A 22,483-nucleotide genomic window follows, 5' to 3' on the forward strand; every position below is an offset into this window, starting at 1 on the left:
TTTTTTTAACATCTTTATTGGAGTATAATTGCTTTACAATGGTATGTTCAGCTTCACAACAAAATGAATCAGTTATATATATACATATGTTCCCATATCTCTTCCTGCTTGCGTCTCCCTCCCTACCACCCTCCCTATCCCACCCCTCCAGGCGGTCACAAAGCACCGAGCTGATCTCCCTGTGCTATGCGGCTGCTTCCCACTAGCTATCTACCTTACGTTTGGTAGTGTATATATGTCCATACCTCTTTATCGCTTTGTCACCGTTTACACTTCCCCCTCCCCATAGCCTCAAGTCCATTCTCTAGTAAGTCTGTGTCTTTATTCCTGTTTCACCCCTAGGTTTTTCATGACATTTTTTTTTTTTAAATTCCATATATATGTGTTAGCATACGGTATTTGTCTCTCTCTTTCTGACTTACTTCACTCTGTATGACAGACTCTAGGTCTATCCACCTCATTACAAATAGCTCAATTTCGTCTCTTTTTATGGCTGAGTAATATTCCATTGTATATATGTGCCACATCTTCTTTATCCATTCATCCGATGATGGACACTTAGGTTGTTTCCATCTCTGGGCTATTGTAAATAGAGCTGCAATGAACATTTTGGTACATGACTCTTTTTGAATTATGGTTTTCTCAGGGTATATGCCCAGTAGTGGGATTGCTGGGTCATATGGTAGTTCTATTTGTAGCTTTTTAAGGAACCTCCATACTGTTCTCCACAGTGGCTGTATGAATTTACATTCCCACCAACAGTGTAAGAGGGTTCCCTTTTCTCCACACCCTCTCCAGCATTTATTGTTTCTAGATTTTTTGATGATAGCCATTCTGACTGGTGTGAGATGATATCTCATTGTAGTTTTGATTTGCATTTCTCTCATGATTAGTGATGTTGAGCATTCTCTCATGTGTTTGTTGGCACTCTGTATATCTTCTTTGGAGAAATGTCTATTTAGGTCTTCTGCCCATTTTTGGATTGGGTTGTTTGTTTTTTTGTTATTAAGCTGCATGAGCTGCTTATAAATTTTGGAGATCAATCCTTTGTCAGTTGCTTCATTTGCAAATATTTTCTCCCATTCTGAGGGTTGTCTTTTGGTCTTCTTTATGGTTTCCTTTGCTGCGCAAAAGCTTTTAAGTTTCATTAGGTCCCATTTGTTTACTCTTGTTTTTATTTCCATTACTCTAGGAGGTGGGTCAGAAAGAATCTTGCTGTGATTTATGTCATAGAGTGTTCTGCCTATGTTTTCCTGTAAGAGTTTGATAGTTTCTGGCCTTACATTTAGGTCTTTAATCCATTTTGAGCTTATTTTTGTGTATGGTGTTAGGGAGTGATCTAACTTCATACTTTTACATGTAGCTGTCCAGTTTTCCCAGCACCACTTATTGAATTGGCTGTCCTTTCTCCACGGTACATTTCTGCCTCCTTTGTCAAAGATAAGGTGACCATATGTGCGTGGGTTTATCTCTGGGCTTTCTATCCTGTTCCATTGATCTATCTTTCTGTTTTTGTGCCAGTACCATACCGTTTTGATAACTGTAGCTTTGTAGTATAGTCTGAAGTCTGGGAGCCTGATTCCTCCAGTTCCTTCTTTCGTTCTCAAGATTGCTTTGGCTATTCGGGGTCTTTTGTGTTTCCATACAAATTGCAAAATTTTTTGTTCTAGTTCTGTGAAAAATGCCAGTGGTAGTTTGATAGGGATTGCATTGAATCTATAGATTGCTTTCGGTAGTAGAGTCATTTTCACAATGTTGATTCTTCCAATCCAGGAACATGGTATATCTCTCCATCTATTTGTATCATCTTTAATTTCTTTCATCAGTGTCTTATAATTTTCTGCATACAGATCTTTTGTCTCCTTAGGTAGGTTTATTCCTAGATATTTTATTCTTTTTGTTGCAATGGTAAATGGGAGTGTTTTCTTGATTTCACTTTCAGAGTTTTCATCATTAGTATATAGGAATGCCAGAGATTTCTGTGCATTAATTTTGTATCCTGCCACTTTACCAAATTCATTGATTAGCTCTAGTAGTTTTCTGGTAGCATCTTTAGGGTTCTCTATGTATAGGATCATGTCATCTGCAAACAGTGACAGCTTTACTTCTTCTTTTCCGATTTGGATTCCTTTTATTTCCTTTTCTTCTCTGATTGCTGTGGCTAAAACTTCCAAAACTATGTTGAATAAGAGTGGTGAGAGTGGGCAACCTTGTCTTGTTCCTGATCTTAGTGGAAATGCTTTCAGTTTTTCGCCATTGAGGATGATGTTTGCTGTGGGCTTGTCATATATGGCCTTTATTATGTTGAGGAAAGTTCCCTCTATGCCTACTTTCTGCAGGGTTTTTATCATAAATGGGTGTCGAATTTTGTCAAAAGCTTTCTCTGCATCTATTGAGATGATCATATGGTTTTTCTCCTTCAGTTTGTTAATATGGTTTATCACATTGATAGATTTGCGTATATTGAAGAATCCTTGCATTCCTGGAATAAACCCCACTTGATCATGGTGTATGATCCTTTTAATGTGCTGTTGGATTCTATTTGCTAGTATTTTGTTGAGGATTTTTGCATCTATGTTCATCAGTGATATTGGCCTGTAGTTTTCTTTCTTTGTGACATCCTTGTCTGGTTTTGGTATCAAGGTGATGGTGGCCTCGTAGAAGGAGTTTGGGAGTGTTCCTCCCTCTGCTATATTTTGGAAGAGTTTGAGAAGGATAGGTGTTAGCTCTTCTCTAAATGTTTGATAGAATTCGCCTGTGAAGCCATCCGGTCCTGGGCTTTTCTTTGTTGGAAGATTTTTAATCACAGTTTCAATTTCAGTGCTTGTGATTGGTCTGTTCATATTTTCTATTTCTTCCTGATTCAGTCTTGGCAGGTTGTGCATTTCTAAGAATTTGTCCATTTCTTCCAGATTGTCCATTTTATTGGCATAGAGTTGCTTGTAGTAATCTCTCATGATCTCTTTTATTTCTGCAGTGTCAGTTGTTACCTCTCCTTTTTCATTTCTAATTCTATTGATTTGAGTCTTCTCCCTTTTTTTCTTGATGAGTCTGGCTAGTGGTTTATCTATTTTGTTTATCTTCTCAAAGAACCAGCTTTTAGTTTTATTGATCTTTGCTATTGTTTCCTTCATTTCTTTTTCATTTATTTCTGATCTGATTTTTATGATTTCTTTCCTTCTGCTAGCTTTGGGGTTTTTTTGTTCTTCTTTCTCTAATTGCTTGAGGTGCAAGGTTAGGTTGTTTATTCGAGATGTTTCCTGCTTCTTAAGGTGGGCTTGTATTGCTATAAACTTCCCCCTTAGAACTGCTTTTGCTGCATCCCACAGGTTTTGGGTCGTTGTGTCTCCATTGTCATTTGTTTCTAGGTATTTTTTGATTTCCTCTTTGATTTCTTCAGTGATCACTTCATTATTAAGTAGTGTATTGTTTAGCCTCCATGTGTTTGTATTTTTTACAGATCTTTTCCTGTAATTGATATCTAGTCTCATGGCGTTGTGGTCAGAAAAGATACTTGATACAATTTCAATTTTCTTAAATTTACCAAGGCTTGACTTGTGACCCAAGATATGATCTATCCTGGAGAATGTTCCATGAGCACTTGAGAAAAATGTGTATTCTGTTGTTTTTGGATGGAATGTCCTATAAATATCAATTAACTCCATCTCGTTTAATGTATCATTTAAAGCTTGTGTTTCCTTATTTATTTTCATTTTGGATGATCTGTCCATTGGCGAAAGTGGGGTGTTAAAGTCCCCTACTATGAATGTGTTACTGTCGATTTCCCCTTTTATGGTTGTCAGTATTTGCCTTATGTATTGAGGTGCACCTATGTTGGGTGCATAAATATTTACAATTGTTATATCTTCCTCTTGGATCGATCCCTTGATCATTATGTAGTGTCCTTCTTTGTCTCTTCTAATAGTCTTTGTTTTAAAGTCTATTTTGTCTGATATGAGAATTGCTACTCCAGCTTTCTTTTGGTTTCCATTTGCATGAAATACCTTTTTCCATCCCCTTACTTTCAGTCTGTATGTGTCTCTAGGTCTGAAGTGGGTCTCTTGTAGACAGCAAATATATGGGTCTTGTTTTTGTATCCATTCAGCCAATCTGTGTCTTTTGGTGGGAGCATTTAGTCCATTTACATTTAAGGTAATTATCGATATGTGTGTTCCTATTCCCATTTTCTTAATTGTTTTGGGTTCGTTATTGTAGGTCCTTTCCTTCTTTTGTGTTTCTTGCCTAGAGAAGTTCCTTTAGCAGTTGTTGTAGAGCTGGTTTGGTGGTGCTGAACTCTCTCAGCTTTTGCTTGTCTGTAAAGGTTTTAATTTCTCCATCAAATCTGAATGAGATCCTTGCTGGGTAGAGTAATCTTGGTTGCAGGTTTTTCTCCTTCAACACTTTCAATATGTTCTGCCACTCCCTTCTGGCTTGCAGAGTTTCTGCTGAAAGATCAGCTGTTAACCTTATGGGGATTCCCTTGTGTGTTATTTGTTGTTTTTCCCTTGCTGCTTTTAATATGTTTTCTTTGTATTTAATTTTTGACAATTTGATTAATATGTGTCTTGGCGTATTTCTCCTTGGATTTATCCTGTATGGGACTCTCTGTGCTTCCTGGACTTGATTAATGATTTCTTTTCCCATATTAGGGAAGTTTTCAACTATAATCTCTTCAAATATTTTCTCAGTCCCTTTCTTTTTCTCTTCTTCTTCTGGAACCCCTATAATTCGAATGTTGGTGCGTTTAATGTTGTCCCAGAGGTCTCTGAGACTGTCCTCAGTTCTTTTCATTCTTTTTTCTTTATTCTGCTCTGCAGTAGTTATTTCCACTATTTTATCTTCCAGGTCACTTATCCGTTCTTCTGCCTCAGTTATTCTGCTATTGATCCCATCTAGAGTACTTTTAATTTCATTTATTGTGTTGTTCATCGTTGCTTGCTTCATCTTTAGTTCTTCTAGGTCCTTGTTAACTGATTCTTGCAATTTGTCCATTCTATTGTCCATTCTATCTCCAAGATTTCGGATCAACCTTACTATCATTATTCTGAATTCTTTTTCAGGTAGACTGCCTATTTCCTCTTCATTTGTTAGGTCTGGTGGGTTTTTATCTTGTTCCTTCATCTGCTGTGTGTTTTTCTGTCTTTTCATTTTGCTTATCTTACTGTGTTTGGGGTCTCCTTTTTTGCAGGCTGAAGGTTCGTAGTTCCTGTTGTTTTTTGTGTCTGTCCCCAGTGGCTAAGGTTGGTTCAGTGGGTTGTGTAGGCTTCCTGGTGGAGGGTACTAGTGCCTGTGTTCTGGTGTATGAGGCTGGATCTTGTCTTTCTGGTGGGCAGGTCCACGTCTGGTGGTGTGTTTTGGGGTGTCTGTAGACTTACTATGATTTTGGGCAGCCTCTCTGCTAATGGGTGGGGTTGTGTTCCTGTCTTGCTAGTTGTTTGGCATAGGATGTCCAGCACTGTAGCTTGCTGGTCGTTGAGTGAAGCTGGGTGCTGGCGTTGAGATGGAGATCTCTCGGAGATTTTTGCTGTTTGATATTATGTGCAGCTGGGAGGCCTCTTGTGGACCAGTGTCCTGAAGTTGGCTCTCCCACCTCAGAGGCACAGCACTGAGTCCTGGCTGCAGCACCAAGAGCCTTTCATCCACAGGGCTCCTTAATTTGGGATGATTTGTTGTCTATTCAGGTATTCCACAGATGCAGGGTATATCAAGTTGATTGTGGAGCTTTAATCCGCTGCTTCTGAGGCTGCTGGGAGAGATTTCCCTTTCTCTTCTTTGTTCTGACAGTTCCCAGGGGCTCAGCTTTGGATTTGGCCCCGCCTGTGCGTGTAGGTCGCTGGAGGGCGTCTGTTCTTTGCTCAGACAGGACGAGGTTAAAGGAGCCGCTGATTCGGAGGCTCTGGCTCACCCAGGCCGGGGGGTAGGGAGGGTCACGGAGTGCGGGGCGGGCCTGCAGCGGCAGAGGCCGGCGTGACGCTGCAGCCTGAGGCGCGCCGTGCGCTCTCCCGGGGAGCCGTCCCTGGATCCCAGGACCCTGGCAGTGGCGGGCTGCACAGGCTCCCCAGAAGGGCGCGTGGCTAGTGACCTGTGTTCGCACACAGGCCTCCTGGCGGCGGCAGCAGCGGCCTTAGCGTCCCATGTCCGTCTCTGGGCTCCGCACTCTTAGCCGCGGCTCGCGCCCGTCCCTGGAGCTCTCTCAAGCAGCGTTCTTAATCCCCTCTCCTCGTGCACCAGGAAACAAAGAGGGACGTAAAAGTCTCTTGCCTCTTCGGCAGGTCCAGACCCCTCCCCGGACTCTCTCCCGGCCAGCCGCGGCGCACCAACGCCCTGCAGGCTGTGTTCACGCCGCCAACCTCAGTCCTCTCCCGGCGCTCCGACAAAAGCCGGAGCCTCAGCTCCCAGTCCCGCCCGCCCCGGCGGGCGAGCAGACAAGCCTCTCGGCTGGTGAGTGCCGGTCGGCCCGATCCTCTGCGCTGGAATCTGTCCGCTTTGCCCTCCGCACCCCTGTTGCTGTGCTCTCCTCCGCGGCTCCCAAGCTCCCCCACTCCGCCTCCCGAAGTCTCCACCCGCGAAGGGGCTTCCTAGTGTGTGGACACTTTTCCTCCTTCACAGCTCTCTCCCGCTGGTGCAGGACCCGTCCCTATCCTTTTGTCTCTGTTTAGTTTTTTCTTTTGCCCTAACCAGGTACGTGGGGGGTTCCTTGCCTTTTGGGAGGTCTGAGGTCTTCTGCCAGCGTTCAGTAGGTGTTCTGTAGGAGTTGTTCCACGCGTAGATGTATTTCTGGTGTATCTGTGGAGAGGAAGGTGATCTCCGCGTCTTACTCTTCTGCCATCTTCCTGGAAGTCTCTATATTTTCCATTAAACTAAACTGTTAATGAATGTTAAGTACCAATAAGATTTTGTGCTTAATTTTTAAATACCAGCTTAATTGAGATGTAACCCACATATCATAAAATTCACCCTTTTAAATTGTACAATTCAGTGGTCTTTAATATATTTACAGAGTTACGGAACCATCATCACTGTCTAATTTTAGAACATTTTCATCAACCTCAAAAGAAATCTCATACCTATTAGCAGTCATTCATCCCCATTCCCGCATTCCCAAGTTCCTGGCAACAAGTAATCTATTTTCTGTCTATGGATTTGCCTGTTCTGGACATTTCATATAAATCAAACCATACAATATGTGATTTTTGTGTCTCGCTTCTTTCACTTTGTATAATGTTTTCAAGGTTCATGTTGTAACATGTATCAGTCGGTACTTCATTCCTTTTTGTGGCTGAGTAATATTCCATTGTAGGGATAGATTACATATGTTTATCCATTTATCAGCTGAAGGGCTATGTGTTGTTTCCACTTTTTGACTATTATGAAAATGCTGCTATGAACATTCATGTACAAAGTTTCGTGTGGACATATATTTTCAGTTCTCTTGGGTATATGTCTAGGAGTAGAATTACTGTCTCATATTTTGTACTTATTTCTAAAATGTGATTCTTTTGGAGTCTAACAATTCATATTTATTCAAGCTAAATGTAGTGACCTGAGAAGTGTTTTGTCTCATTGCAAAGCTCTATCATGCTTTGAGGCAATGGACACTTCAAGAAGTGCTATTGCCATGTTCCTTTGCCACTGGAGATATAGAAGGCATAATGGAAAAATTAAAAAATAATCGTGATTGTCATATGGACCCATCCCATTATGATCTCCTTTTTTTCTACCATATTCCTTCTCTTCTATTTTTGTGTTTCCTGTGGAAGAGCATCATTTTCGTGCATTATATTAAATTATATTTTATATTTCCCTTTCCAGGCATTTCTAAAATGTATACTGATATCATTAGAGGAGAATCAATGATTATCTGTGGCTTCACATCCATTGTTTTTGGAGTTTTTCGGAGCAGCATACTTAGCATTTCCAATTATAGGGGTAAGAGCATTATTTTCTCTGTATATTTTCTAAAATCATTCTTATATGGTACATTTCAATTCATATGAAATTAAAATATATTCAAGATGTCTTAACTTTACTGCTTTCCCTATACTTTACTCATGGGCCAATTAAAATAGTATATCAGGTAACAAGAAAATAATTACCATCTATGTGTTTTCTCAGAGATTATGGGGGAAAAATTGTTAAATGATTTCATCTCCCCGAGTATGCATGCACACACACACACACACACACACACACACACAGACACGCACACACACACAGAGACACACACACACACACACACACACACACACACAATTGTGTTCATCTAGCTTAGATTTACTTCTTTCCTAGACCAATCTGGATCTCAATGAGTGCATGTTAAGAACTGGCTTGGGGCAGTGGTTGAGAGTCCGCCTGCTGATGCAGGGCACACGGGTTCGTGCCCCGGTCCGGGAAGATCCCACATGCCGCGGAGCCTGCGCGTCCGGGGCCTATGCTCTGCAACGGGAGAGGCCACAACAGTGAGAGGCCCGCGTACTGCAAAAAAAAAATAAAGAACTGGCTTGGTCCTGGATTTGAGTCTGAGGGTGAAAGCAGAATGGTTTAAACAATTCTGGAGAGTCAGGTCCTAGAAGTGATAATAGTCAGACTCATGTGGTTAAAGTTCACTGGGATATGGAATAGGTTGATATCCTGGGTTTCCAGATGTGGTACTAAGGAGAGAAAAGAGGGAAAATCACAGCATGAAGAGGGAAAATGTGTCTTCCTGATACATATATGAAATACTAGTAGGAGGAGAGAGGTGCTACAAGGAGAAAGAAATTTTGGTAATAGAGGTTTGCAGTGCTTCTCAGTGAGGGAGTAAAGGCTTTTGGGGTGGAACAATGTTTGTTATTTAGGACTGCCCTCAGCTTTGTCTGGTATCTGCTAACTGCCACTATTGCCCCCAGTTACTGTGACAATGGAAAAATTTCCTTCTCCATTTCCCAAATATCCCCTGGGATGGGGGCAGGAGTCACAAATAGACTGCAGGTTGGTGGGGATCCTGGACATGGTGTGCCTGACCCTGCCACAGTTTGTAAAAAAAAATTGAATTTGAATGTCTTTTGGTTGATCATTCACTGTCCAGCTTGTCATAGCTTTTTCACATTTATGCTCCTTGCCTGACTCCTGAGGGTGTTTGAGTCTGCTGTCCCCAGAGGAGCAAACCTCAAGCTGCAGACTGTAAGGGAAATATATCCCCAAGAAAGCCTCTTTGGCCAGGCTTTCATAGGAAACTCCCATCTGCTGAAGAGCAAGGTCCCCACTCAGAATCTCAAGAGCAAACCAAAGGGCATAGACCCAAATGCCATTAATGAAAGAAAAAAATTATAGCTCAACTTTTGCTTTTCTTATTTTCTTTTTCTAGAGTTATATATAATCATGGGCCTCAGCTTGGACATTTTGGGAAGCATAATATGTGGATATTGGTGTGCAAGGATCATTCAGTTTATATTGACTGACCTGTTTAGCAATACACTGACCAATATCGTGCTTTGCATCTCAATGGTGTACTTGACTTTCTACATTGGTAAGGCAGAAACAGATATAAAATATGCCATCCTTAAAGTGAACTTTATGCATTTAAGTTTTTCCTTCTTCTTGAATCCATTTGCTTCTTCCCAACCGCTTTCCCCTTGATGTGGCTCCTCTGTGCGTCTTGTCATATTATCTGGCTGCCACCTCTAGCTCTTTCCTGGTCTCTCTTAACATCCCCTCAATTTCAATTCCGTGTCCCTTCCCTTTGCATTCCTCCTCCTTGTGGTAACTCTCTTACTCTTTTTTAACTCCACCCTTTGATCTTACGTTTATTCACTGGCAGTCCCCTGGAAGTGGAATCAGACCTGAGCTGATTTCTGCTCTGACCCTTAGCAACCCATCTCTAAAATGAGAAAGGTGGGAGACATGCTCCTGAGGTCTTTTTCCAGCTCAACAGTACCCATTCAATGGGTACCAAACTAAGGGGACTGTAGAAATGGCGGCCCTTACCTGAGGCTAGGAGGAAGGAAACAGAGAAATCAGGTATGTCTACATCTGGAAGAGAAGCAGGAGAGTGGAATGATCGCAGGAGTCAGAGTGCCTAGCACTGGTAGACCTTTAACAATCGTTTCCTAGTTTAGTCCAGTGAGATTGGGAGCTATAGTTTTTACTCCCCTGACTGAGGTAACCAGTCCCCCAAAGCCATAGTAACCGTGGTAAAAATACGGCCAAATTCTGCTTCTGCTCTTACCTCACACAGTGGAGCAACTTCCATCCATGGAAGCCCTCAGGTATCAAGAGGTTAATTACTCCTCTTTTCACCTCCAGTGACCAAACAGAACTGCTTCCTCTACAGATAAATTGCTACCTATTGTTGCTCACTACCCCAAATCAGTAAAATACAGAAAACATTCACTGAAGAGTCATTTCTTTCAACTTTCTTCATTTTATTCCCTCCCTTATGTACCTATTATGAATGCCTTAAGTGTCTGAAGAAAAAAATTAATTTAATATTTCCTTTTTTCCCATTAGATCCTAAGTTCCTTGAGGTGGAGGCTGTCTGTTATTCATCTGTATATTTATTCTCTTTTCTCTTTTCCCCCCAGCCAAGCCCAATGCTTGCCATATGCCCAACAGTAATTTAACACATGCTGGTTGAATAAACTGTTAGTCTTTAGAGAGCTCTGAAGTTAGGCAGAGCTAACTTGAAATCCAATCTTTATGATTTATTAGCTCGGTAACCTTGGAATATTAACCTCTCTAAGCTTTAGTTTCCTCATCTATAAAAGTGATATAACCTAATTTAGAGGGGCGTTACAGGCATTAGTGAGGTAATTTGTGTTGGGTGACTCCCTCATGCTGGTGTCCTGGAGGTAGCTCTTGCTGGCTCATGAGAGCTGATTATCCACATCTCTTCCCAATGCTCTATTCAAGTGACATAATGTTGGTAGCTTGAAATTGCCCATAGTGGGACCATGGAAATTGGCAGACACTGCCAACTGGGGCTTTTTTTTTTTTTTACCCCCCAGATTGCCACTTTTAAACATTTACCAGCATACCACTGGGCTCAAGGTAGTAGGGCAGCCAATAAATATTGGTTCCTTTCCCCTTTCCTCCTAATTCATGGAGGTGCTCCCAGTCAGTGCTTGAGAGGTCTGGAATAGATTCTCCCTCGCAGCTCTCAGAAAGAATCACTGCTGCAAAGCCTTGGTCTTGGAAATCTAGCCTCCAGACTATGAAACAATAAATTCCTGTTGTTTATGACACTTAGTTTGTGGCCCTCTGTTACAACAGCCCCAGGAAATGAATACCCCTCCCTCATCCATTACACTTTCCTCTGCTTCAGGAATTAAAAACAATTTCAGGCAGTTCTTTCCTCTTATACTTAATCAGATCCTGACAACAAAAGTCAGCAATAGACAGTTATAAGGAGAAGTTCCATTGCCAGAAAGCTAAACATAGGTAAAATTTTCATTTACGCATTCTCAAATGTTACATTTCTGTCATGTTATCTAATTTTATTTTTTTCCCTTCATTAATGAACACACTGTTAACTGGCTTAAATCCAGGGAGTGTCTGATTGAGGTTAGGGAGTCACCTCTTTGAGCACATTTTTGTCTCTATTGTATTAAATTCACAATACTTGGGCTTTTAGAAATCACTTGTATCAACACATTCATTCTTTTCCATAAAATAAAATAGTCAAAATATTGCACAGACATTGCTGCACAGATAAAAGACATATTGAAGCATTGTTGGTTGACAGGTAGTGCAGCTAGAAATATTAATATATCAGCCCACGGAAGAAAATGTGAATTTAGTGTATAAAAGGCAGTGTATAATTCATGAAAGATGGTGGGTTATATAAAAGTCTAGCCCAGAGGTACAGCAAGAGAGGTTGTGGGAGAGGTCTGTCCTAGCAAAAGGAATATTTTATCCAGTGTCATTGGTCAGAATTTCTGGTGAATGGAGATAATAAAAAGTAGACAGCTTTTAGTCAGTTTTATTGTTTTAAAACTCTCTACAAACAATGCATTTCTTTCTTACCCATGCCAGGGCTGATTGCTCTCACTCGTTTTTGTTATGTCATTGGTCTAGGCTATAAATGTCAAAGGACCTCAGTCATCACCCTAATATTTTCTAGTTAGGAAATGTCGATTCCTGAATCCTGTTGTTTTTTGGAGACAAAATCCCTTTGATTCTCCTGGTAGGAGGACCTTCACTTTTTCTCAGGCACAGAAGGAAAGAGAGAGACAGAGTTTGATGGAGAGAGCCACTTTCCTGTGGCATCAGTTTTCTGTGGTGGTTTCTTTCCATTGAATCAGAAAACTTTTACAACTCTATTTTTAACTACTTGGGTTTATGCTGATGAAAATTACTTCCTTTATTACATGTTCTATGACTTTTTTCCCCCTTCTTGAACATTTAAAACACCATTTAATGTAATAGCGTTTGTAATTTTTAAAAGACTTTGTTTTTCTAATCATAAAAGTAATACATGTTCATGTAGAGTTTTGGAAAAATTCTGAAAAGTCAAAGAAGGAATCACCTATAAACCCATGTCATAAATTTAACCACTGATACATTTTGTTAAATGTACTCAATCTTTAAAAAATACATATAAATGTACATACATGTATTAAATGTATGCATTCACACCATATGTTCTTGTAACATTGGGATTATACTAAATAATATCAGTTTTAAAATAAAGTTACTTAGTGGTTTCCTCATAGCAAATGTTATCTCTAAGTAGTGACTGTTACTAAAAAAGACTATAAGCTTTAAAATCCCATACTACGAGTCATAGGGAATTGGAAATAAGACCTTGAGAAACAGTTTCCCTATTGTCACAGTTCCCAGCACCACTGGTTTTATTGCCATTTGTTATTTATATTAAATTCAGTTAAATAAGTAGGTTAAAAGAAATCCAAAGTGGATTTAAGTGATTAGACAAACCAAAAGAATAATAAAATCCTCTTCAAATGAATAAACAGTATAGATTTACTAAGCAGTAAGGTGAACATATAAAAATAATTAATAGCATAATAATAATGCTCTAAAAGTGTGCCAAGCACTCTTCATGTTATCTAATTTTATCCTCACAACAACTCTGTGAGGCATTATTCTTTTATACCCACTTTACAGATGCAGGGACACTAATGGAGAAAGGGGAGCTCACATTCCCAGGGCAACTAGCTCTGCCTTGCTCCAAAGGGCTTCCACTCCTACCTTGCACATACTTTCCCTTCCATCTGACATTTGTAATGTGCTATTTGAAGGTTCTGCAGCTAGGACTGTTGGTATTTATGGTGTTCAAACATTCTTCATAGTTGGTTTACCTGCCTCAGACTACATTTACACATTTGTTTAGAGCCCAGAGAATTACAGTTTTAGGGGAGCCTGTATCATGCAAAAGAACCGTAGGCTTCAGGACCTGCAGTCACCAAGGAAGCACTGAGCTTGGACCACAACCCCTAGGACATGCAGCACAGTGTCCTTGAGGTGCTGGGCAGAGGTTGTTAAACTTACTTTTCATTAGCTCTATCCTCAAGGATGGTCTATGGCAGGGGTTGGCAAACTATAGCCTGTGGGCCAAATATGCCTATTTTTTGTATAGCCCATGAGCTAAGAATGGTTTTTACATTTTAAAATGGTTTCAAAAAACCCCCAAAGAAGAATATTTTGCAGCATGCAAAAATTATGTGCAATTCAAATTTCAGTGTCTATTATTTATTGGGCACTCATTAGTTACGTATTATCTACGGCTGCTTATGCACTAGAACAGCTGAGTTGAGTAGTTACGACTGGGACCATATGGTCCACAAAGACTAAATATTTACCATATGATCCTTAACAGAAAGAGTTTGTCAACTCCTCATCCTAAGGATTAGGCCAGTCCCTTTAAGCAACTTTCCAAGAAATACTACTACCCTTTTAAGTTTCCCAACAATTCTTCACTCAAGATAAAGTAGCTCAGTGTACAGATTTGAATGCAACTAATTTTATTCATTTTTTTCTCCCCAGGGGAATTTTTGGGAATGTCAGGTATGGTTGCTTTAGTCGCTGTAGGACTAAATTTAGATTCCTTAAGCTTTAAACCGAGGATCGAGTTAATAATTACTAAGTAAGTCTATTGTGTACTTGATATAGATCTCATAGAAATTTAGTGCTTAAGTGGTCCTGGCTTAATGAACACTACTAAAGTTTTTTTATAACTTTTTTCTATGTTCTAATTTTAAATTTTACTGCCAGTTATATTTGAAAAGAACTTAAGCTACCAACAATTATTGACATTAATTGGTATTCCTATTATGAATAATGTATCAGTGGCTCAGAGATCATAGTACTTTCTATACATAACTCTTTGATAAAAATTTACTTTGAATTGTGGGAAGTTTAAAAAATACTTTATTCCTTTGTTTCCTTCATAACGTACCTGAATGACAGTATCCAAGTATGGGAAGAGCTGGAAAAGAAAAGTAGCAGAAAGATGCAACACCAGCAAACTCTTATCTAGCCTTTACATCTGGTGTCATATGGACATCTGTGGACAGAGGGAAAGCCATTTGTCTTTTCAGACAAATGAGTTAGCCGTTCTCTGAGCGACTGCGCTAAATTATAGAATTGTTTCAGAATTATCTCACACCAAATCATAGTCTAGTGTAGAAATTCTCACATTGGATGAAAGCAAATGTTGAAATGAGAAAAATAAGCATTATCCTGAGTTTTCCTATGAAGATTCATTGCTTTAATATAAAGGACTATTCTTTGTTCTGAAATTATGTTCTTCCTACTTTTTTGGTGTTTAATATGTAATTTCTCTCATGAAATTCCACTCATAGAAGACGGTACTTTTTTTTATTTATAACTCTACTTGGCAAAAAAAAAAAAAAAAAATGGCACCTGTAACTTATTCTAGTTTTGTGTATATATGAATGATACTTTATTGGTTTTTAAAAGCCAGAAGCTTAGGAATAACTAGTTCTTGGGACACGTACTTTTTGTCTGTATTTGGACAGTTTTCTGAGCTCAGTCATGCTGTCTGTCAGCATCATTATAAATTACTCATTTTATTCGTTCAATTGTATATTCATTTAGCTACTCAACCAATCCTCTCTTAATATCTCCTGTGGCCTGGACATTGTATCCTAGGTTTGGGGCTATGAAAATAAGTCCCTTCTAGAAGACACTCATGTTAAGTGGTGGACATGTTTATGTAAGAAACTAATAATAAGTGTAAATGATTATATGTTTATTGGGATCTTAACTATATGTAAGGCATTTTTTAAGGTCCTGTGGAGACATTTTAAAACGTATTCTACTCAGTCAGTTATTCCATCATTTCTGAATTTTTATAAAACTAAGCTTTGGGGTTTGAGGTCCCACTCATACCCTTTTCTTCTAGGAGTTCTGAATCAATTGAATCAAGAGACAGGAATCGGATAGAGAATTGGACTATCTGCTTGATTGGCGTAATGCTGTATCAGAGAACATGGTTTATATCTGCAGCTAAAACGAGGCTTCCTAATGCTTCTTTCCCAGTGTAGATCTTGAGACCTACCCATAGGGAGACTGGTTTGTGGGACAGACACAGTCACCCAGTCCTCTGAAAGGGAAGGTCTGAATAGAGGGGACCAAGAAGAGGCAGGACTTGAGATCTGCTCATGGAAGTCAGACCTGGCCCAGACCCAGGTGTGTTACCACATGGAACCAGAACAGCTCCATGCCCTAAGCACTGTGCTCTGGTCTCGCAGTAGGAATCTCTGGGGGTGAGGCTAGACGTGTAGATTTAAAAAACACATCCCTTAAAATGTGATTTCCTTTCCATTTATCCTAGGTTTCTAATGATGTTTTCATCTGTATACCAACATTTAATATACACTTTCTTTGGCATTGTCATTGGATGTGGAGAAATCAAGTATTTACAGTTTCACACTTTAGTTTTCATGCTCATCTTATTTGCAACAGTGAATTTTGTAAGGTAAGAATTATAATTTAAAGTTTGCTTACTAGACTTAGGTTCTCAAGCCCAGAATTAGAATTGAGAAGAAGTGGGTTATAGCAAAAAGAGCTGTGGACATGCAGTCAGGAAACCTGTATTGTTGTCAAGGTCCTGACAATAGCTTGCTGCACAACTGAGGGGAAGTCTATTTACTCTTCAAGTTTTCATTGTAAAATGAGAAGGCGCAGAACAACAGCATCAGCATAACCCATGAGCTTGACAGAAATGCAAATTCATGGGCCCATCCCATTCTACTGAATTGAATCTCTGAAGTTGAGATCCAGGAAACTGTTTCAACATGCTTGTTAAAGTTTGAGCACCACTGGACCAGATTAATAGCTCCTAACATTTTGTTGACTTTCATCATCATTTATTATCATCATAACTATGATAAAGCCATTTGTTAAACATTAACCATGTACATTATGCCATTAGTATTAATGCAACTCTATGTGGTAGGTGTTTCTGCATCATTACACAGATGAAGCCCCCGAGAGGTGAAAAACTTGCCTGGAGTCACCCAGATTGTGAGGACAGAGTTGGGATTTAAACTTGACTCCCAAGAGCATGCTATTTCTTGAGTGACATTGCCCACACGTGGCAGTTGTGTCTTCCATAAGAATTCGTGACAGTGTCTCTGAAAGTATTGTCATTTCCACTCAGGTTAGGCCTGGCTGAGTGAGCTTACTTTATAAGATGTTCTCATGAAACATTGCTTCTGCTGACTCTGAAGGCACTGCAGGCAACTCGGATAGGCACTGTCACACAGAAGGGTGGGTGTACAATTTATGTTTCTTTCCACCACAGGAGCACAAGTGCAAGGTGAGGTTGGTCTCAGTGTATGCAGAAAGATACATGGCTTTTTGCACACATCCATTATCTCATTTTGTCTGCATAATGACACTGGGAGATAAGAATTATTATCTCCATTTTATAGATAAAAAAACTGTCCAAGGGATTTTGCTGGTGGTCCAGTGGGTAAGACTCTGCACTCCCAATGCAGGAGGCCGGGGTTCCATCCCTGGTCGGGGAACTAGATCCCGCATGCATGCTGCAACTGAGTTCACATGCCTGTGCAACCAAAAAAAAAAAAAACTGTCCAAAAAAGGCAAGGTGCCTTGCCCAATGTCAAATGGCTAGTGAGTGCCAGAGATCTTTTGTGAACTTATGGTTCCACCTCACTAGAGGAGAGACTTTAGTGGAGGGAGTCATCCTAAGGGGCCCTGAAAGTATGGGTAGACTTTCCATAAGAGACTTGTTGAGAAAAATGTTTCAGAGATGATGAGCCAAACAAAGGCCTGGACGTCATAATCATTGCTAACGTGTGTTAAGTGCTGACCACATTCTAAACATCATGCTAAGCCCTGTGAATGTTGCCTCATTTTATTGAATCTTCATAAGAGTCCTTTGAGGCAAGTTCAATGACTATTATTTCTCCATTTTGCAGATGAAGAAATTGAGGCTTGGAGAGGTTAAATAACTTGCCTAAGGTTACATAGTAAAAGACATCTAAATTTGAACCCAGGTAGACTGACTCCAGAGCCTTTGCTATACTGCCTCCCTGTTTTTGATAATCAGGAAATGACATAAATTGTTCTGTTTTGGCTGGAGTCAGTGGTATTTTAGAGAAAGATCATTTAGTAAGGCTGAAAAGGTTGATAAGAATTACTTCGCAAAAATCTTTAAATGCAAGGTGGAGGAGTTTGCCCAAATTAATTATATATATTATAGATGGCAAATTGTAGATTTTCTGTTTCTCAATGACAGGAATTCTCTAAATTGTCATACGAAATTCCCGGTTAAGTGACTGATACACAGTATCTTTTTTGAGGCTGAGAACATGTCAATTATATTTCTGCTGAAATTTCACTTGAAGGACAGTACTGATATTTTTTTGGTGCAAGTCCGCTATAGATAGAATCTAGATTTTGGCATAGGATCCTATAACAAAATGACCTGTAGAGAAAGGAGGCACACATTGAAATTATTTACATGGTGTTTAGTGTATGATTCTTGTGGAAGCTCAAGAAAAATTTGGTTGAGCTGAATTTATTAAAGTGTCTACAATAATTTTACTTTTTCGTCATGGTCTACAAGGTCCTTGTGGTCTAATTTCTGCATCTAGTCGTGGCCTTCCAGGGAGCTTGTTAATGTCATTTGAAGAAGTTTTCCTGCAGGAATTTACTACCAAGATCCTAAACACTACACCCTAGTGTTAGTGATAATTTCTTATATTTATATAGAATTTCTAGCATTATTTTTCAAGATTTGAGTATTATATGCAAAATTTAGATCATAAGTTTGGTTAGTCTCTGAAAGTTTGAACAACCTATGGATAAACTGGATCGTCTTCTCTTTTCTGAAAAATTTTTACATGAAATTTAGTATTTACTAGCTAGTATCATCCATAAATAACATTAATACATAAGATGTGATATAAAAATAAATGTTTTTCTCTCCACAGGTTACTTACTGTTGTATTAGTGAGCCCTATTCTGAGGCATTCGAATTATGAGTATAACTGGAGATGGGGCATTGTTATAGCATGGTCTGGAATTAAAGGAGTTTTTAGCTTACTCTTGGCTCCAGATGTTCATAATCTGGCTGAACAAAAAGTAGAGTCACCACAGCTGGTAAGAAAAATCATATCCCATGATTATTCATACTGACTCATTTTTGTTTTGTAGCACTTGGCATAGTACCCAATAATAAAGCTAACCATTTGAAAAATTAGGCTTGAAGAATGCAATCTTCTAAGTAGGAAGGAACTTTTGGGGGAAAGTTTATTTATGTTGACAGTGTGAAAGGGACCAAAAATCAAATAACAGTTCCAGATGTGGGAGTTGGGTGCACTTGGGATCGAACCCTGGCTGCACCATTGACAGGCTGAGTGGCCTTGGGTAAGTTCCCCAGACTTGTGGCACTTCAGTTTCCAGTGGAGAATCGAAATGATGCTTAGCAAAGTCCCTGACACTCAGTAAATGTTCAACATATGTTGTTGAACGTATAAATGCTGTTTTTCAAGAGCTGTCAGAAGGTATGAAAAAAATAATTCCTTATCTAGAGCATTCCAATTCCTATAGCTATTAGAGCAAAAACTGAAATGCTCATTAAATATGCTAAGGAAAGAAAGATTTTGTAAATTTTTGAATTCAGGATCTAGTCATATTTATGTCTTTTAGGGCTAAATAGAAAATTAGTTTCTTGAAAAATTTTGGCTGAAGACTATATTATACATAGTGAAAGACAAATCTCGGTTTCCTTTCTACTCTCTCTCAAAGCCTTTTCCCCATGGGCCAGCCAGTGGATTTCTGGGTAGTCCGGTGGTGGCAGCGTTGGTGAGACTCCAGGGAAGGTCCAGAGAGCCCAGAGCATCTGTGGACAGCGTGAGGGTACCTCGTCATTCGTGACAGTACTCTGTGAGCTAGCTGGAGAAGTTGTGAGAAGTTTCTAGAAATCCCCAGGACACCCCCACCACTTCCCAGTCAGATGAACCCCAAACCTGCTCCTGGGAGGGAGAACACTTGAATAATGTAAATTAAGAACATTACCCACCTCCCAAGGAACTTTAATCTGGAGGTAGATGTACCGAGTTTCTTGATAGTATCCAACTTCAAGTTCAGAATTTTCTCTTCTTTGCTATTTTACTCCTGTCCTAGAAGACCCTAAGAGCCCAGTATTTTTCAAATATCTTTGTTGGGGGGAGCAACTATCACCCTCTCTATCTTGTATGTAGGGGAACCAAAATAAAGAGAATAGCATGTTAGTGAAAGAACTCAGGCACCCTAACTCCCCAAAGAGAAAGAGTTTATTTTTAATGTTGCTTTTTAAGAAATGGAGTATCATAGTCCTCACCATCTTTCCTGAGGATTTACACTTCATATCTATGGGCATGGTCCGGGAATTAATTTGGAGTTCAAACACACCTGTGGTTTTGCAGGGACTTTGGGTCCTTCCATGTTCCAGAGGAAAAGAATAATGAGCTCCTTCAGTTTTCTTTTGTGCAAGGAATTGGCCTAAAACCAAGTCAAAGAAATGTTAACTAACATTTGAGTATCATTTTTCAGTGTTTCCCAAATCTGTTTGATGTTAAGAATCCCTTTGATGCCACCCCAGCCCTACAGAATCAGAATCTGCAGGGAATAAGCCTGGGAGTCAGTGTCTTTAAGAAGCATTTCAGGTGCTTATTGTGATCAGTCATTTGGGAAATACTCTCTGAAGACATACTGCTATTAACTCTGTTTTTCGGTAAAGGACATTGAGACTCAGAGTGGTAAACTGGCCTCAAATTACATGGCTAGTAAATGGCAGAGCCAAGACCTACAAATGTGGTTCTGCTTCTGCTTCTGCTTGGTGCCTCTCCTGACCCCAGCACAGTTCCTGTCTGCTTCTTCAGAGCTTCTCGTATGGCTGTAGTAAATGCTTGTGGCAGGTGCACTTCCCTATCACCACTGCCTGCCATTGCTGGGGTTGCTCCCCAGCCCCGTAGGTTCCACAGCAACGTCTGAGAATCAACCACCGTGCTGGCTTTTCAGGCTTTGCATGGCCACTGTTGACGGCAGCAACCATGGAGAGCTCCTCTCTCAGTGTCCTTATCCCTCCCAGAAACTACAAAATCTATTTTTTTTTCTTACTCTGATTGAGAACTGATTTCTACCCCAGTGGATTATATTCAAGCAGTGTCCACAAAATAACCCTTTTGCCTCTTCTTATCAGAGGCAGGATTTTAAAATGTGGATTAAGGTAGAATTTTGTTGGTGGTTAATTGAACAATGATTCCCTTTGGAGAACTTATTAATGTTTTGACTCTCTGTGTTTTGTTTTTCAGTTTATACTGTATATACAAGTAATATCATTAATGACTATGGGAATAAATTCATACATGATGACTTATTCAGCCAGGACATTAGGTAAAGTCTAATTAATTGGGGAGAGTAATGCAAAGAGATTATTGTTGGGGGGTGGTGGAGACATTTCTTATGGGGCTCAAGGAATTGATTATGAAATCACTCATTTTCATTCACTCCCTATTTATAGATGATGTATGAATTGGGATATTGATTCAGCCAGTTTAACAGAAACCACATTAACCGTGGCTTAAACAAGACAAAGTTTTTTTTTGTTTGTTTGTTTTTTTCCTCTCCACCAGAAAGTCCAGAGAAGTGGGATGGTTCTGTTCCACAAGGTTGTCCAAAGATCTCACTCAGATCCTTCTCCTTTGTTGATTCTCAGCTTCCCAGGGTGTTGCTTTTGTCTGCAGGGTAGATGCTGGCTCACTGCCACTGTATCGTCAATCCAATCAACTAGAAAGGGAAGATCGGGTTGGGGTGATGGTGGTGGTGATGGTGTTAATGGAGGGTAAGCAGCTTCCTTTTAAAGGCACAATCCAGAAGTTGTACATATCATTACCACTCACAGTCCATTGGCCAGAACTTAGTCACATGGGCACACGTGGGCAAAGGAAGCTGGGGAATATTATCTTAACTGACTGGCCATGTGCTTAGCCAAAACTCAGAGATTCTATTGTTAAAGGAAGAAGGGAAGAATGAATATTGGGAGCAGTCAGCAGGCTCTGCCACAGTTGCCTATTTCTAGAAAAAAATTGAAGCTGTTGTTAATAAAATAACTAAATATAATAAAATCACAAATAGACCGATGATCAGTAGAGAAATCAGGGTAAGATAATCAGTGGCAGTGGAGTCAAGGGGGAGAGAAAGGGCAGGGTGGGATTACACAAAGTTTTAGAGTAGGGCCTTAGTATCCCCCAGTGTCCTGTGGCCTGGTCCTCAGCTTTGCTGGTGCAGAGACCTGATTTTGTCAGGGTATCTAGACTTAATCAAAAGGCTGGAAATTTACATATATTGCACTCACGGGAGAATACAGATGCAGCAGAAAATCAAGTTATTAATTTATAATGAGGGTGATTTCTTTCTATGTCAGAAATAATTGTGATCATTATTCAGGGTATTCACCTCTAAATACCAATCTCCTTGATAAATCAAATTAGTAATCAGAAGGTTTCTTGGAAAGCGTGGAACTGGTGAGAGGTCAAGGAAGGGTAATGTTGAAGGAGAGTTCTTATAAACAGGGAAGTAGCCTGGTGAATTTAGCCCCTCTGCTTGTGTCTTTTCACAGTTCTGCCCACTCCTGAAACGGTGCCCCATCTACACTATTGCAGAACTTCCTGTGGTAGCTTACCTCAAAGTCCATGGCCCCAATATGCAAATAGGACTAGTAAATGGGGCAGATTTTTGGCAGCTCTCCTTCTCCCCACGTTATGTGTTTGCTCTTGTTTGCAGTGGAAAGTAGAGCTTGGATCAGCAAAAGCCTACCCTAGAGCATGAGTAAAGTTAACTCGGTCCGTGAAGGTTTGCTCACACCTCCCTTCCCACCAGTTTTCTTTGACTTTCAGGGATCCAGACCCACTCTGCTCTCTTTGCTTATGATATAACATCTAGTTTTCTCCCATGCTTGCTTTCTTGAGATTGCTCTTACTCTGATAATCACAAAGACAAGAGCAAG

The 22,483-nt window shown here is 39.9% G+C and overlaps 1 protein-coding gene across 1 annotated transcript in view; it reads left to right on the plus strand.

The window, feature by feature from the left end:
• The window catches only part of SLC9C2 (solute carrier family 9 member C2 (putative)), a 161,020-nt gene that overhangs the window by 72,916 nt on the left and 65,621 nt on the right, over window positions 1-22,483 (plus strand). Inside the window, exons 10-15 of the mRNA XM_027086295.1 lie at window positions 7,813-7,929; window positions 9,347-9,508; window positions 13,984-14,083; window positions 15,797-15,940; window positions 18,426-18,594; window positions 20,790-20,871. Of these exons, the coding sequence (XP_026942096.1) occupies window positions 7,813-7,929; window positions 9,347-9,508; window positions 13,984-14,083; window positions 15,797-15,940; window positions 18,426-18,594; window positions 20,790-20,871 (774 nt within the window). The remainder of the gene's footprint in view (window positions 1-7,812; window positions 7,930-9,346; window positions 9,509-13,983; window positions 14,084-15,796; window positions 15,941-18,425; window positions 18,595-20,789; window positions 20,872-22,483) is intronic.

The sequence above is a fragment of the Aethalodelphis obliquidens genome, unplaced genomic scaffold, assembly GCF_003676395.1.
Source record: "Aethalodelphis obliquidens isolate GAN/ISIS:26980383/991018 unplaced genomic scaffold, ASM367639v1 scaffold55, whole genome shotgun sequence".
Lineage (NCBI taxonomy): Eukaryota > Metazoa > Chordata > Mammalia > Artiodactyla > Delphinidae > Aethalodelphis > Aethalodelphis obliquidens.